This window comes from Mirounga leonina, unplaced genomic scaffold (assembly GCF_011800145.1).
Source record: "Mirounga leonina isolate KUSES-001 unplaced genomic scaffold, KU_Mleo_1.0 Mir_84, whole genome shotgun sequence".
In the NCBI taxonomy this organism is placed as follows: Eukaryota; Metazoa; Chordata; class Mammalia; order Carnivora; family Phocidae; genus Mirounga; species Mirounga leonina.
The window spans coordinates 459,960-478,602 of record NW_023270827.1 but is presented as its reverse complement, the minus strand read 5'-3'; the positions used below and the strand labels follow the sequence as shown (position 1 = coordinate 478,602).

The following is an 18,643-nucleotide window of genomic DNA, read 5'->3' as shown; positions in this document are numbered from 1 at the left end:
AAAGAAAGAAAGAAAGAAAGAAAGAAAGAAAGAAAGAAAGAAAGAAAGAAAGAAAGAAAGAAAAGAAAAGAAAAGAAAGGAAGGAAGGAAGGAAGAAAAGAAAAGAAAGAAAGGAAGGAAGGAAGGAAGGAAGGTAGAGATGAGGGGGAAGAATCATTTATTAAATGACATATGCTATATGTTATATGTAGAAATAAAGTAACTAAAAATGGAGGCGAAAGAGTAAAAATAAAATAAGTTCATTTATTAACGTATAGACAATAGATAGGAGAGAAAGGATACCATTAAATAATCACAAACCACATAAAAGATGTATTAAAAAATAAGAGCTTAATTAAGAAAGCAAGGGAATAAAGACATTTTAAAAAGCTATACACAGAAAAGTAAAAGAACAAAGTATAAAATTTTCTGAATACCAAAAGGAACTTAAAAAATAAAAGAACAAAGGAAATATATCATGTAGATAAAGAAACACAGAAAATGCAATATGCAAATTACAATTAAACCAAAAAGAATTAATGTTAAAAGTTGCAATTCAAAATGTTCAAAATAAAGATAAAACATTTATGAATATCAATATATCAAATAACATAGTGACTATCTTTACAAAGCAAAAACTACAACAGATGCCAAGGAAATACAGAAACATTAAGGAGACTTTAACATACCACTCTCAGTATAAGACAGATCGAGTGGATAAAAGACCGGCATACTTCATTTTATTGTGCTTCACTTCACAGATACTGCATTTTTTATAAATTGAAGGTTTCTAGCAATCCTGTGTTGAGCAAGTCTATCAGCACCATTTTCTGACCACATTTGTTCACTTCATGTCTCTGTGTCACATTTTGGTAATTCTCACAATATTTCTAACTTTTCATGATTACTATATTTGTTATGGTGATCTGTGATCTTTGATATTATTACTGTAATTGTTTGGGGGTGCCACAAACCATGTCCTTATAAGACAGCAAACTTAATCAGCAAACGTGTTCTGACTGCTCCACTGACCAGCCGTTCCCCCATCTCTCTTCCCGCTCCTCAGGCCTCCCTATTCCTTGAGACACAACAATACTGAAATTAGGCCTCTAAGTGTTCCAGTGAAAGGAAGAGTCACATGACTCTCACTTTAATCAAAAGCTAGAAATTAAGTCTAGTGAGGAAGGCATGTCATGTCGAAAGTCAAGACAGACTGAAAACTAGGTTTCTTGTGCCAAACAGCCAAGCTGTGAATACAAAGAAAAGCTTTGAAGGAAAGTAAAAGTGCTACTCCAATAAACATGAATGTTGAGAAAGCAAAACAGCTGATACAGAGAAAGTTCTCTGGTCTGGATGGAAGATCAAACCAGCTGTAAAACTCCCTTAAGTCAAAGCCTAATCCACAGGAAGGCCCTAACTCTCTTAAATTCTATGAAGGCTGAGAGAGATGAGGAAGCTACAGAAGAGAAGTTGGAAGCTAGAAAAGAATGATTTGTGAGGTTTAAGGAAAGAAGCCATCTCCATAACATAAAAGTACAAGGTGAAGTAGCAAATGCTGATACAGAGGCTGCAGCAAGTTATCCAGAAGATTAGCTACACTAAACAACAGATTTTCAATGTACACAAAATAGCCTTCTATTCAAAAATGCCATCTAAGACTTTCATAGCTAGAGAGAAGTCAATGCCTGGCTTCAAAGCTTCAATGGACAGGCTGTCTCTTTTGGTAGGAGCTAATGCAGCTAGTGACTTTAGTTGAAGCCAGTGTTCATTTACCATTCCAAAAATCCCAGGGCCCTTAAGAATTTTGCTAAATCTATTCTGCCTGTGCTCTATACATGGAACAACAAAGCCTGGATGACAGCACATCTGTTTACAACATGGTTTACTGAATATTTTAAGTCCAAGAGCTTTGATGGAGATGCACAATGAGATTAACGTTGTTTTCATACCTGCTAACACAACATCCATTCTGCAGCCCATAGATTAGGGAGAAATTTTGATTTCAAGTCTTATTGTTAAAGAAATACATTTCAGAAGGCTACAGCTGCCATAGATAGTGATTTGTCCGAAGAATCTGGTTAAAGTGAATTGAAAACCTTCTGGAAAGGATTCACCACTCTAGATGTCATAAAGAACATTCATGATTCATGGGAAAAGATCAGAAATACCAACATTAATGAGAGTTTGGAAGAAGTAAGTGATTCCAAACCTCATGGATGACTTTGAGGAGTTGAAGATTTCAGTGGAGGAAGTAACTACAGAATTGGTAGAAATAGCAAGAGAACTACAACTGGAGCCTGCAGATGTGACTGAATTGCTACAATCTTCATGATCAAACTTTAATGAATAAGGAGTTGCTTCTTACGAATGAGCAAAGAAAAGTGGCTTCTTGAGATGAAATCTACTCCTGGTGAAGATGCTGTGAAGACTGTTGAAATTACAACAAAGGATTTAGAATATTACATAAACATAGTTGATAAAAGTGTTTGAAAGCACTCACTCCAACTCTGAAAGAAGTTCTATACTATGGGTAAAATGCTATCAAACAGCATTGTATGCTACAGAGAAACTGTGGGAAAAAAGAGAGTCAATCAATGTGGCAAACTTCATTGTCTTATGTTCAGAAATTGCCACAACCACCCCAACCTGCAGCAATCACCCTGAGCAACCATCAACACTAAGGCAGGACCCTCCACACTAGCAAAAAAGATTACAATTCACTGAAACCTAAGATGATGGCTAGCATATTTTTAACAATAAAGTATTTTTAAATTAAAGTATATACACTGTTTTGGGGGGACATATTGCTATTGCACACTTAATAGACTATAGTGTAGTTTAAACTAACTTCTATATGCATATGCATTGAGAAACCAAAAAATTCATTTGCCTTGCTTTACTGAGTTATTCACTTTACTGTGGTAGTCTGAAACCAAAACCAAGCCTCCAAGGTATGCCTATATAATCCATATGAACAAAAGTCATTTGAGATCTTCAATAATACTTAACAGTATTAAAGAGACCTTGTCACCAAAAGAGTCTGAGAACTGATAGTACAGAATCTTAAGAAACAGACCCAAGTAATTTCAGAAATTGACTATTCACTAAAGGGCAAAATAGAACTTTTTAATCTGGTTATTCATTTGGAAAAACAACAAAAATGGTATCTGCGTCTCAAAACATACAGAATAAACTTCAAATGGATGAGGGATAAAAATGTAAAAAATGAAATTATACAAGCACTAGAAGAAAACATGGGTGAATTCCTCTTTATCTAGGTACAGAGAAAGGCTTTCTATGACTGAAAATTCAGACAATGAAAAATAAATCGACTACATAAAAATTAATGTTTTCCATGATCCCCCCACAAGAAACAATAACAAAAGTCCACCATAAACAAAAGCAAAAGACAAATGGGGAGGGAAGAAAAGAAAATATTTGTAACATATAGGACAGTTAAGATATCCCTAGTACATAAAATTTGAAGGGAAAACACTAAAATCTGACAGAAAATATAAGAAGATATGAATAGATGGGGCGCCTGGCTTGGCTCAATTGGTAGAGCATGTGACTCTTGATCTTGGGGTTGTGAGTTCAAGCCCCATGTTGGGTGTAGAGATTACTAAAATAATAAATAAATCTTTAAAAAAGAAAAGGAAGAGGATATGAATAGACAATTCAAAAAAATGAAATTAAAAATTAGGCATTAGTAAATAGGATATTCAACTTCACTTATTAAAAGAGAAAGGTAAATGAAAAGTACAGTGAGATGCCCTTGTTCCCCCATCACATTGGCAAAAATTTCCAAATAAGACACACTGTGTGGTTGAGACTCTGGGCAAACACACTCACAATTTGCTTCTGGGAATGCCAATATTTAACAAAATTACCTATCTGTTTACCTTCTGACCCAGCAATTCCACTTCTAGGAATACACCCTGAAGACACATTCCAATTACGTAAAAATATACAGGCATAAAGGTAGTCACTGCAGCATTCTTTGCAATTACAAAATTCTGAAAAAACACTCTATGTCCATACATAGGAGACTGAGTTGAATAAACTACAATACATTCACACAATGGAGTAATAATACTATATAGCTGTAAAAAAGAACAAGGAAGATCATTATGGATGTATTGTGAATTTCCAGGATATCCTGTAAGTAAAAAATCTAAAGTACCAAAGAATATCTAGAATATGACATTTCTTAACAAACAAGGTGGAAAAAAACATAAATGTATCTGCTCATTTGTGCAGAAATAAACAAAGAATAGATAAAGCATAAACTAAAAAAACAAATAAAAACAACAGGGAGAAAACACTAAAATTTAGGAATACAAACTGAAAAAAATAACCTGAACTGTATTTCAAATGAATTCTATAACCACACTGAAGTGAGACTAAGGGGAGGGAGCAGTAACCTAAATAACTTTTAAACACAGCTTTTGAACTATATACTCTCTTGGTAATTATATATAGGCATAAATATATTCTGAAACTGCTTTTATTTTTCTAACACTGCACAAAGTAAATATACTGTGGATAGCTGTGGATAATGGGAGCTAGGTTCTCATTATTAGGGCAGGTAGTTACAAATATGTAAAGGGGGAGGACAGACTGAACCTTGTGGTGCTGGGCTGGAATCAGAGGTGTCAAGGTAAACTCATGGTGTTTTAATACACACAAAGAAATACAGATACACATATATTACATATATACATAAAATACATATTATATATTTGTGTATATTATTTATTTTTTTGCTCTATCTGGTGAGAGGGCCTAAACACACACACACACACCTACACACACACACAACCCAATGACAATGTAAACACCTAGTTCCTAGATCTTTATTTGAGAATACTCTTTCCACTCAACGGAACCAGAGTTACTTGGGGAAATGGCTAATTCCAGTACGGGGGCAGGGAAAATACAAGATGAGTCTGAAAAATTCTGTGGTGACAGAATTTAAGGATATACTGAAAGAACCATGAGGAGAACATAACAAAAAGGACAAAGAAGCCAATTTAAAGGGCATTCCCACTGGCTAAATCTGGAACATTTTGAGCTTCGAAATAATGATAGTAAAAAAGCTAAGGATTATAATCCATTGCATAAAATAAGAATCATGATCCCACACTGGTAAGATGGAGAGGGGTAAGAGAAAACTCTTCCTTATCACAGAAAACTAACTAATGAATGTAAAAGTAATGACAGAATTAGGAAATCACCATTTGGAACTATCATAACAACATTTAATTCTGATAAGAGTTATCAATGGCTAGCAAAACTACTTAGTAAAGGTTTAAGGAATAATAGATACTTATATAGTTTCAAAGTGTCTTCCTACAAGATACTTATTAATTGGAAAAGGTAAAATAGCAGCCTGGTTCAAGCTCTTAGCTGTCCCTCAAACCTCTGTGACTATCCAAGCTGTGTCCTAAAAGGGTGGGAAACGCCAATATACCTATTCAGGTTCCTGAAGTACTACTAATTGCCTACCCCTTTGGCTCCCTGATGCGGCTAACTGGAAGGTTTCAGGAACAGCAGGGAAGTTGGGATATTAGCTATGCAGTCTAGCCCCTAACAGAGAAACAGAGCTGGCTATTTTTGCTTACTCATTCTGTGCTAAGCCAGAGGAAACAGTGGCTGGGAGTGCTGGTGCAAATACAACCACCACTGTTTTGTGTGTTTCTAGAGAATTCATGAATGCCAAGTTCTGTCCGCTCCCAGAACTAGGTGATTTGGGAGCTACTCACCTAGTGTTGACAAGTTCCTTCTAGGGAAAAGCTAGAGACCTAGTTTTATTGTTGGAGCCAGATGGAGGGAGAATACAGGGGAAGTGCCCACTGGTTCTAATGGGCTTCCAGGAGAACTGCAGTCAGCACCTAGATGAAGGCTGATTAGAAGCTGGACCCTCAGGCAACAGCTGGGAAAATATGCAGTCAAATTCTTTATAGGGAAAGAATGCCTGTTCCCTCTGTGTTGAACCCCAGGGGAATAGCAATTAGCAGGTGCTCACACTCCTGTTAAACAAGTGTTCCTTTGTTTCCTGTAGTTCTGTGGGACTTGTGAATACAAGCCCTGTTGGCTTTCAGAGCCAGGTGATTTGGAAGCCCATCCCTGGCATGGAAGACTTAAAAGTTGGGGTGCTAGATGTATGGTCTAAACCCTTCTATCCTCAGAGAGACCCTGGCAGTTGGGGGTTCTCATGGAATGTTTCCTATGTATTTTGATGTGGGTATTTTCTCAGTTGCCTGATGTGTAGGATCATTCAACTAATTTCTGGATTTCTCTCAGAGAGAATTGCTCCATGTGTAGTTGTATTTTTGGTGCATCCATAGGAGGAAGAAAATTCAGGAGCCTCCTATGTCTCTATTTTGGTGACCCCTGCTCTGTTATTCTTCAAGGTGTTCTACTTTGCTAATAACTCTTCTTACTCTGTAACTTCTCCTTAAGTGATCATATACATTCCCATAGTTTAATACTACTCATGTGCTGATGATATCAGTAATTTTGTTTCAGCTTCAAATTTACTACTTTAGGTATGGAGTTGCTTTACTGGTGGTTTTACTGGGCAATATTCCTTACATGCAACACAATGAAAACTGAAATTCATCTTTCTCCAACAACTCTGCTCTTTTGAGATTTCAACACCATACGATTAAGAGATGGTGACACTGAGATGTGGAGAACAGAATTCAAGATTGGGATGTGAAAATGGAGAGGAATAAAATAATTTTCAGAGGAAATGAACAGAATCTAGAGAAGCCTTGATTAATAGAACTTTGTGCAATGATGGGAATGGTATATATTTGTCCACGTGAGTATTAGGCACTTGAAATGTGGTTAGCACAAATAAGAAATTAAGTTTTTAATATAAAGTTTTAATTTTATTTAAAGTCACGTGTGGTTAGTAGCTACTATCCTGGGCAGCACAGATCTAGAGTCTCTGTACATAACATGTTATGTACAATGCCTAATATATAATAAAAAACTAACAGACATATGAACAAACAGGAAAATGGAATCCATAAGTCAAAAGGAAAAGATTTCAATAGAAACAGACTCAGCAATAACCCAAACACTGAATTTAGCAGACGAGGACTTTAAAATAATTATGATAAACATGTTAAAAATCTAAAAGAAAAGATAGATATAACTGATGAAGAAATGCAGATTCAGGAAATCTATGGAAACTATGAAAAGAAACCAAATAGAAACTTTAGACTGACAAATACAATATCTGAAATAGCTAAAGGAGTCTCACAATGAATTTACTGAGGTAAATGCAATCCTGTAGAACTTTCTGTGGCCAGAGGGTATGCCTTCTTCTATGTGCCATAGCTCTATTATACATACTCTCCTTAATGGAAATTTCATTATTTTCTACCAATAACAATTATATAAAGATGTATGGCTGCCTTCAGAAACGATGAATTCCTCAGAATTACTAATTTTCAGGCATTAACAAGACCATAATTTGGTAGGATAAAGTGAGACAATTATAAATGAACAGAATATTCTCTAAGGTTCCTCACAATCCTGAGATTCAAAGACTTTATCAAATGACTATGATTAACTTGATATTTGAACTAAAATATAATTTAGTTACACTTAAATAATGTAAAGATGTATTTCGTATTATAGCGATTTTTAAGCACAAGATTAATTAATGTTTACCATATAAATATATGTATCTTTGCAATTTTAAAATATATTTTACTAAACACATTAAATATCAAACAAAATTTAAATTACCCTCTTATCCATTTCATAAGATGAAGCTTCTGTACTTGGCAAAAGATGGGTAATGGTGGCTATTAGAATCTGTCAGCAAAGAAAAAAAGTTCAAAATATGTTAAATTAATGATGCATCCTAAAACTTAAATGTTAATGGTAAAGTGATATAAAAAATCTATTGATGAAAGTTTATCCTAAGTACATTTTTAAATCCTAAATACATTAACACTGTTACTTCCAAGTAATTTTTAACAGGTAAGCTTTTCAAGTATTCTTAACTATCAATCATTTACAATCCTCATATGTATATAGGAACCAAAATCATATAAACTCTGTCAACTATAAATGGATTTCTTACAAACCCAATTCAGGAATCTATATATATATATAGAGAGAGAGAGAGACAGAGACAGAGAATGAAACTGGACCTCTATTTTACACCATTGACAAAAATTAACTTGACATGGATCAAGGACCTGAAACCATAAAACCCCTAGAGGAAAGCACAGGGAAAATATTCTTGATATTGGTCTTGGCATTGATTTCTTGGATAAGACACCAAAAGCATAGACACCAAAAGCTAAAATAAACAAGTGGGACCATATCAAACTAAAGAGCATCTGCACAGCAAAGGAAGCAATACATTGAAAAGGCAACTGATGGAATGGAGAAAATGTTTACAAACCATGTATCTGGATAGGGGTTAATACATAAAATATATGAAGAATTCATGCAACTCAATAGCAAAAAAGCAAATAATCCAATTTAAAAATGGGCAAAGGACCTGAATAAACATTTTTCCAAAGAAGACATTCAAATGGCATTTTATTTTATTTTATTTTGGGGCACCTGGGTGGCTGGCTCAGTCGTTAAGCGTCCGCCTTCGGCTCAGGTCATCATCCCAGGGTCGTGGGATCGAGCCCCACATTGGGCTCCCTGCTCCGCGGGAAGCCTGCTTCTCCCTCACCCACTCCCCCTGCTTGTGTTCCCCTCTCTCTCTGTCAAATAAATAAATAAAATCTTATTTTATTTTATTTTAAAGATTTTATTTGACACAGAGAGAGACAGTGACGCTTAACGACTGAGCCACCCAGGCGCCCCCAAATGGCATTTTAATGGGTATATGAAAAGGTGTTCAACATCACTTATCATGAGGAAAATGCAAATAAAAACCACATCTGTTAGAATGGCTTTTTTCAAAAAGGTAAGAGAGAACAGATGTTGGCAAGGAGGTGGAGAAGAGAAAACTGATATATACCGTTGGTGGGAAGGTGAACTGGTACAGCTTTTATGGAAAACAGTATGGAGGTTCCTCAAAATATTAAAATTGGAACTACCATATGATAAAAAAAAAAAAAAAAAGAACTACTATAATGATCCAGCAATCCTGCTCCTAGATGTATATCTGAAGGAAATGAAATCAGTATCTCGAAGAGATCCCTGCACACCATGTTCATTGCAGCATTATTCACAATGGCAAAGATATGGAAACAATGAAAATGTCCTTCAATGAATAAATGAATTCAAAAAAATGTGTGTATATATACACACAATGTAATACTATTACTCAGCCATAAAAAAGGAAATCTTGCCATTTGTGACAACATGGATGAACCTGGAGGGCATTACTCCAGGTGAAATAAATGAAATAAGCCAGAGAAAGGCAAATACTGTATGGTACCACTTATATGTGGAATCTTAAAAAAAAAAAAAAAAAGAATGCTGATTTCATAGAAACAGAATAGAAATGTGGTGGCCAGGGGCTGGGAGGAGAAGAGGAAAACAGGGAGATGTAGGTCAAAGGGTATAAATTTTCAGTTATAAAAACAGTAAGTTCTGAGGATCTAATGTATAGCATGGTGACTATAGTTAATCATACTGAATATCTGGAAGTTGCTAAGAAGAGACCTTAAGCATTCTCACCATAAACAAACAACAGTTAACTATGTGAGGTAATTGATGTGTTAATTATCTTGACCTTGGTAATCATTCCACAATTACCAAATTATGTTCTATATTTTAAATATATACAATGTTTGTCAACTATTTCTCAGTAAAGTTGGGGGGAAAAATATGGAAATCTACTCTCAGGGTGCCTGGCTGACTCAGCTGGTAAAACATATGACTCTTGACCTCGGGGCTGTGAGTTCAAGCCCCACATTGGGTGTAGAGTTTACTTAAAAAAAAGAGGGAAATAAAAAAAAGAAATCTACTCCTATCTTTCCAGACACTTCTCTCTGTGAGTGTGTAAATATATGCTTTAAAAAAAAAAAAAAAGATTACATCATTAGTTTTTGATTAGAAGACAATGAATTGAGTTTTTTACAGTGCTGAAAGAAATAACCAAGAATCTGGAACCCAGGAAAAATATCCTTTAAAAAGGAAGGATTATTTTGAAGCAATTCTGGTAATATTCTTATTAATCTTGGTGTTGGTAACCTGAAAATTCATTTAATTGTACATGCATGTCATTTGCTTTTTGTATGTATGTATACAGAATAAAAGATATGGTAACATAAAAAAAAAAGATATTTTATAATGTGGGGTTTTTTTAAATTTTATTTATTTATTTCAGAAAGAGAGAAAGCACAGAGGGAGAATAAGAGGGAGAAGCAGAGTTCCTGCTGAGCGGAGAGCCCAATGTGGGCCTTGACCCCAGGACCCTGAGATCATGACCTGAGCCGAAGACAGATGCTTAACCAACCCCATAAGGTGGCTTTTTAAATTAACATATATTATACTCTGAATAGTATATGAATAAATTTGATGCAAAACTATGAAATAATAAAAAAATTAATAAAAGAAGGCAAAATATGCACATACAGTGTTATTTACTCTGGAAATTTCTTGAGATCATTAAATTTTTTTATGTGCCTGTTAAAAATGTATAGGGATAAATTTATTATATTTAACAGGATCAAAAAACATGAGAAATACTTACTTGAATAATTTTCAAGGGAGAATCAGGCTGGTAAATCTGAAGTCTAGGTACGTAATGAACCAGCATGTGAAGCATGTTACAAGCTACATGGGCTACTGTTTTATTAGTAAACTGTAATAACAACAAAATATTCATTAATGCATTAGCTGCTGAAAAACTTGAAATTTCATACATGTTTCTTTTGGTCATTCTATATTTATGTTTATTAAAATATTAAGATGATAAATACACAACCACAAAATAAAAATTCATAACACATTCTAAAAACACAATTAACTTCATTTTTAATTTTGAATGTTTGTCCCCATTAAAGTTTTATTCCATTTTCTCTTACCTGGATTTCTGCAACAGCCTGTAAACTGCTAATTTCCCCATTCCAATCTACTATACCAACACTTTCAAATTAATCTAAAGAACTGCTCTGATGCTGACATTCTCTATGCTTAAAGCTCTCGGATGACTCCCCACTGGCATAAACTCAAACTTGTTATGTTTAACTCTCTAGGACCAAATCTCCCCCATTCTTCTGTCTCCTCTTTCCAGAGTCTTCTCTATTACTTAAGTCAAAGTGATCTCGGCTTCCTCTGATCTCAATTAGCATTTCATATGCACCACTCATTTGGTTCTCTCAGCTTTCTGTTTTATAAAACTCTTATTTTAATCCTTTTCAGCCATCATATTATTAACCTCTTGCATCTAGTATTTACGATTATTTTTTATTCTGGTATCCCTCACTCTGACTAGCAAACCACCTCAAACATAGTACATACTCAGAAATATTTGTCCAATAAGTAATATTTGTACCTTTTATGTTTAGAATTCTATATAGATACTATATTACAAGGCTTAAACGAAAATATCATGCATACTTTCACAAGCAAAAACTTTACTCAGTTAGATTCTCCAAGTAATTAGGTTATTATTTTTTTAACAAATCTTACTCTGGTTACAAAGAGAGCATTTAACTTGAATAATAAAGCCAAAACATTGAACAGCTCAAGAATTCAGGAAGTATTAAGGATTATAGAGTAGGTTACAAAAATACTGATTAGGAAAAAAACAAACAACCCTATATATGTTGTTAAGTGACATAAAAAGTTGAGATAAAATAGGTTATCACTAGGATATCCTAAATTCAAGAGTAGGACCGCTCTGAAGGAAAAAGTCAGGATCAAAGAAATAATGTAATAATAAAGTAATAAAAACATTTATTAAATGTTTATTCTATAAGGACACAATATATAATTAACATTCAGAGAAAAACAGTCCTGCATTCTATACTATATTAATATATTTCACTAAATAGGTTTTTTTTACCTTTAAGGAAACACAAATTACATTCAGAGCTTCCTTGATTTGAGGATGATGAGACTCATGGACTAGTTCTTCACAAATCCAAATACCTAAACTGCACAATGCTACACATCTGCAAAAAAGGCAACCAACAATGATATAAACAGAAGTAGATGAGCCTTTAAATGAAATGCAACCACCACCACAACCAAAACACCCACAACCAACCAATCTAGAATGAACATGCACTGTTTAAGTGAATCAATTTGTTACTCTGTACATTAGCTCTTCTTGAGGAAGAGAAAGTAGGAGGACAGCACATGACCCCAAATTCAACGCCTAATTTTCAAACATAATTTACTGCCAAGCTCATAGATGGGGATAACACACAGGATTTTTTTAACAAACCCATATTAATAAATTGATATTGCCATAAAGCTTCCCAAACAAATATGTAACCTGCTTTCAAAAAAGGAAAGAGTGTGATTTTATTGACTGACAGCACAGAATGAACTTTAGCAAAAACATGAAGCTGATGGGGTAAGTCAAATATTACTTTCTTTCTTTTCAAAACTTCCTTCTTTTTGAGAGAAGGGGGGAAAGGCAGAGGGAGAGAGAGAGGGAATCTTAAGCAGGTTCCATGCCCAGTACAGAGCCTGACAAGGGGCTCAATCTCGCAACCCTGAGATCATGACCTGAGCCAAAATCAAGAGTCGGATACTTAACTGACTGAGCCACCCAGGTGCCCCTAAATATTATTTTCATAACTCTTAAATTTAACACAGCTAGCTGCAAATTCTTTTTTTTTAATTTTTAATTTATTTTTTGACAGAGACACAGCAAGAGAGGGAACAAAAGCAGGGGGAGTGGGAGAGAGAGAAGCAGGCCTCCTGCGGAGCAAGGAGCCCGATGCAGGGCTTGATCCCAGGACCCTGGGATCATGACCTGAGCCGAAGGCAGACGCTTAACGACTGAGCCACCCAGGCGCCCCTGGTTACAAATTCTTTGTAAAACAAATTGGCAATACAAATAAAATTCATATACTTTATATAAAGGGTTTCCAACAGAAACAGAACTTGTAGAATTTTTTCTATTCCCTAACATCTTGTGAAACTTCATTTCCCTATTTCAACTGAAGTTTCAGATTGAAGGGAGTTATTTGACGATCAGGATCAGTAAAAATTTCATTAGTGTATTCAAGTATAAGCTTCTGATGAAGCACATACTGGTTCCCTCAACTCCTAAAAAAGTCAACTCTTTCTAGTATCCTGGTATACTTGGCATGTCCTGACACTGACATTCTTAAATTAAATTTTGTAGAATGTTAAATTTCAGAATAATTCAATGAAGAAATATCTTTCTTTCTGAACATAGTGGATCAGAAATTCTTAAGTCTCTTCTTTCAGTTTATCATAGTGTTAATGCTAATAAATTATTTACTATTAAAACTACCAGGGGCGCCTGGGTGGCTCAGTCGGTTAAGCATCTGCCTTCGGTTAAGCATCTGCCTTCGGCTCAGGTCATGATCCCGGGGTCCTGGGTTCAAGCCCCGTGTTGGGCTCCCTGCTCAGTGGGGAGCCTGCTTCTCCCTTTCCTCCCATCTTGTGCTTTCTCTCGCTATCTCTGTCTCTCTCAAATAAATAAAATCTTAAAAAAAAAAAAAAAAAAAAGAGTATCTGACCTACCGTGCAGGACCAGACGGCTCATCTCTTGCCGAGCTTAATACAGTTTTGATTATGAGTTCCTAAAATAAAGGGGAAATACCTGTAATGATTAAGATTTCATTCATTCATTCATTCAAGTATTTATTAAATGGCTACTATGGGCCCAACCACTGTGCCAGGTGCTAGGGATACAACAGTGAAATAAAACAATCTTTGTTCTCACCTGAATACTTTATTAATAGAGTCCAATATTATTCATAAAATTAGCTAAATAAAAAAAAACAATAATATGGTCTGAATATTTGTGTCTCCCCTCCAAAAATTCTTATGCTAAAATCCTATCTCCCAAAGATGATGTTAGGTCATGAGGATGGAGACCTTATGAATGAGATTAATGCTCTTATACAAGAGACCACCAAAGAACTCCTTAGTTCCTTCCACTTTGTGAAGACACAGAGGGAAGGGACCAGCTCTGGAGCAGCAAGAGGGCCCTCACCAGAATGCCACTCTGCTGGAGCCTTGATCTTGGACTTCCAGCCTCCACAACTGTGACAAATAAATTTTGCTGTTTATAAGCTACCCAGTTAGTAGTAGTTTTTTTTTTTTTTTTGGTAGTATTTTGTTACAGCAGCACAGACTAAAATAAATGATTTCTGAAATCTATAACCAAATACATATGTTCAAAAAAAGAACTTTTCCTGATTAAAAGATTAATAAAAAGTTCACTATAAGATAATTAAAACAGATTTACTTGCTCAAAAGTATTGGTATCTTTTCAAAACTTTGAGAAATATTTATTTAAAAGCAAGCCTCCTCTTTTTTGATAATTTGTAAAACATTATAATGTGTGAGTTTGGGGATAAGTGCTAAATAATAGTTAAAATTATGTAAATGAATAAAATATTCAAAAGGGAGAATAAAGAGAAAGTAATTATCTAAAGAGAGGATCTTATAGTAAGTTTATGTTTAGCAGGCAGAGAAAGAACACTGGTTTATTAAGGAGTCCTAGAATATTTAGAGAAGCAAGAAGTAAATCAAGATGGGTCTGTGCAACATAAGTCAAAGTTGAAAAGATTTAGGAAGGTCAGGAATATCAACACGGGTCAAATACTACAGTGGCTAACTAAGGAGAGGAAAACAAGAATGCCACGAGGCTTGATAATTAAGACTCTATTACTTCCTTTTTCAAAAAATCATTCATTCATTCATTCATTCATTCATATATTCACAAAGCACTTATCAGCTACATAGATTTTAAGCTCCTTAGGAGGAGTACCTTCTACTTATCTTTGTAAACTTAGCATCTAGCCCACGGGCTTGCAATTAATAGGTACTTGGAACAAATCTATTGTTTAAGCCCAAGAGCTTTCTATGTAATAGATCCTGTCTTAAATGCTGGAAAGAAATAGATGGTTAAGATGCAGTACCTATCCTCAAGAATTTTACATTCCAGAGAGGGAGACAGACTTGTAAACAATCACAACACAAGAGGACACATAAAAGGTTCCATGTGAACAAACAGGTAAACTTCGGAAAGTCATAGAAGACTTCACAAAACGGTCTTAGGTAAACAGGATTTTGACAAATGATCAAGGTCAAAGACTAAGATTATTTGTGTTTGGGTGATTAAGAGAGACAAAAAGAGGAAAACAGGTCTATATAACGGATGTTTAGGCAGAAAGAAATGCATTTTCAAAAGCACAAAATTGAAAACAGCATGGTATGTTCCATGTGGCTATGTGGCTGCAGTTTAGAATACACAGAGAGCTAGTTTCAGTGAAAATTAAATATGACCACTATGGCCTGTAATTTTCCCTTAAATCTTCAGTTTTCTGACTAAGAATAATCATTATTTTCTTAGGCTTTTTGCTTTCTTCATTATTAGAATTAGCTTTTATTTTGGAGATACCCCTTCCCCAAAGTTTGTTTTGATTTTTTAAATCATTTCAGCCATTACTATCTATACAATGGCCAGAGACAATGAGGCCACTCTGAAATGTAGATCATATGTAGTTAGCTAGGCTAATCCCTAGCAAACTCAAAACTGCCTAAGCAAATTAAAACTATTACCTATCCCTCACCTTCAGGATCTTCTGAAAATAGAAGATACCGAAGATATTACATTTCTGAAGACCAAAGCTCAATTTCTAGTTATTAATTGCCATTGCAAATTTGCATTGACCTACATAATTTTATGTGTAAGCGAAATTCACTTTTTTAACAAATGTTTCTGGAGTACCAGATGCCAAGCAGCATGTTAAGCTCTGAGGATACAGCAGTAAATAAGACTTTATGGTGTTTGTCTAAAGCATAAATCAAACACTAAATAAGTAATTACACGTTATAAATGTCGTAAAGAGAAATATGGGTGGTATGAAAAGTATATGCAGAAATCCAGAAAACTGGATTGAAAAAATTTCTTTCAGAGAAGGCAAAAGTTTAAAAAAGATATATAAGCATGACTTTTGAAGAGTTATGCTTCAGGTACATAGATTCCCCACCCCAATTCCAGTTTCCTACAGCAAAACAGAATATTCCATTACATTGTTTGATATATCACATGGGGAAATTAGGAGGCAGAGTGTCAAATTTGCAGATTTAGTGCCATTTCAATCTTAGAAGCCTTAGAGGTAGCATAGTATCTGCCTCACAGGATGTTTCAATAAATGGTCTGTGAGTGAATGAAAGAATCCTAAGATACTGATATATAAATGGATTCAGTAATGAGAAAATGTTTCCAAAGTCATCAATACAAAAAAGACTATGCTCCTAATGGACATTCTAGCCTTGTGTCTGAAGGGTATGACTGGTTAATGTTCTTTAACAATTATGTGGATTTCTAAAGGAAAAGAAAGAATACAAATTTTATCATACATTGTTATTATAAAATCATTTAAACACTAAAAATTAGCACCTGATTTCTTACCTTAACATCTGTAAACTGAGACACAGCAATATCAGGAATGTTGGGATGGAGAGCAGGCAGTTCACAATATAAGTTAGGAAAGCAAACCAAAGATCCCAGAAGAACTTGTGCTTCTACTCTTGGTGCCTAGGTATCAGATTTTTTAAATCTTTATGATGTATTTTATTATGTCATTAAATTACCAGAAAAGTTACTTTATGACCTAACCATATTAGAAAGAGAAGTGAGAGCAAAAGACAAAATTAAAAAGGAAACTGGAAATACAAAAACATTCAGATTTTCACCTATACTTTCCACATAAACTACTGTTATTCTCAATAAATAAAATGAACAAACAGCAGAGCTCTCCTTAAGAGCAGCAAAAAAGCAGAAATCAGCCACAGTTGACTGTAAATAATATATAGTTTAGCTAACAGCATAAAATTACCCTAATTTTGAGAAAAAATATAAATACTTTCATTTTAAAGGCAACTCAACACTTCATAACATATTGTACTAATGAGCAGATGACTCAATGTCACTAGATTATATTTGTTACTATCTAAGGATAGATAAAGTAACTAACGACTAAAACATTAACTATCTCTTCAAGAAACAAGCACTAGTCTAGATGGTTTTTGATATTATGCACATGAGAAAAGCACTGCCTATACTACTTACTAAAAACAGAATTTATGCTTGGCCTGCAGATGAAGGTAACTTCTCATCTTTTCTCCTTAGCTGTATTAAGCCATCTCTGAAGTATCAGCACTGAGCATTTCTTTTTCTTCTTCTACCTTCTTGCATGTCCACCAAACACCAACACCCACCTACTAATATATTTCTTTATTAACTAAAATACCTACAATATTAATTTATATGTTTAATGATACCTGCTAGAAATACTAAATGCTAAAACAAATGCTAGAACATGCTAAAACAAATATGCTAGAAATATAATACTTTTATTCACATAAAACAAGAATCTGCCTCCAAAAGGATTTCCCTATGTTCCTAAATGTTATTAGAGAGGCAGTGGAGTAGTACTTTATTATGATTATCAACAAAACAACTCATTTCCATATTTAAAAAATAATCCAGATTTGCAGATAAAAAGACAACCCCATAAAAGGGTTAGGGTAAGCTTGTAGATACCATGCCAATTTAAAATTAGCTATAGGGTGCCTGGCTGGCTCAGTCAGTAGAGCATGTGACTTCATCTCAGGGTTGTAAATTCAAGCTCCACGATGGGTGCTGAGATTACTTAGAAAAATAAAATCTTTAAATAAATAAAATAAAATTAGCTATAAAAGTGAAACTGATAAAAACCAATATTTTAAAAGAGATTAGCTAAGGGTTTTTCTTTAAAGTTGGATAAGGTAACTAAGAATGTTCAGGTATGTGGATATAATGGGAGCATACTGTAACGTGATTATAATTAAGAAAAGCAAAACCTAATCAATTATTTTGTAATCTGTCTGGCAGGGGAAGAAAGGAGCCGCCCATTAACAGAAAGATGATGATGTGTACGGGATCTAAAATGGAATCCAAAGAGGAAGACTGGACTGTGTATCTCCAACATCATCCAGAGGAAAAGACTAACCTTAACCTTACAGTAGAGACCAGGTGTCAGGTTTGATTCCTGCAATAACTTGTTTTCCTATGCAGTCTTTCTCATAGTCTTTCTCGCTAGTTATGGCTGTTCTTGCATAACTGGAGAAACAGGGTTAATAACTAGCTATAAACACAGGTTCTTCCCTTATGTGAACATTTCCACTGGGTGACTGCATCCAGTTTCATGGCTTACAATAACAGGTATAAGCTAATGTCGTCCAGCTTTCCATTTCAGTCCCGACATCTCCTTTGAGCTCCTGCCTTGTACATGCAATGGCCCTCCTAACATCTTCTCATGGATCTCGAATAGGCGGCTTCCTATACCACAAATAGAACTCCTTCTTGTTCACTGTTGGTCTTTTGTATAGCTCATGCGTGAAATAACATATATTAAACTGCTTTCTAAGTTACAAAATGATGGTCAAGTAGGACTGATTTTTCTCTCCCCCAAACTCTTAGTTTATTCTAATAGACTTTCAATTAATTGTTATTTCTCAT

The 18,643-nt window shown here is 34.7% G+C and overlaps 1 protein-coding gene across 7 annotated transcripts in view; it reads right to left on the bottom strand.

Moving 5' to 3' along the window:
• LOC118002882 (ral GTPase-activating protein subunit alpha-1) overlaps positions 1 to 18,643 on the bottom strand; it is a 251,636-nt gene that overhangs the window by 103,985 nt on the left and 129,008 nt on the right. For all 7 annotated transcript variants that reach the window (XM_034993496.1, XM_034993497.1, XM_034993493.1 and 4 more), the window contains 5 exons: positions 16,553 to 16,678; positions 13,648 to 13,706; positions 11,987 to 12,095; positions 10,670 to 10,780; positions 7,747 to 7,815 (listed from right to left, as the gene is read on the bottom strand). In XM_034993496.1, the coding sequence (XP_034849387.1) occupies positions 7,747 to 7,815; positions 10,670 to 10,780; positions 11,987 to 12,095; positions 13,648 to 13,706; positions 16,553 to 16,678 (474 nt within the window). The remainder of the gene's footprint in view (positions 1 to 7,746; positions 7,816 to 10,669; positions 10,781 to 11,986; positions 12,096 to 13,647; positions 13,707 to 16,552; positions 16,679 to 18,643) is intronic.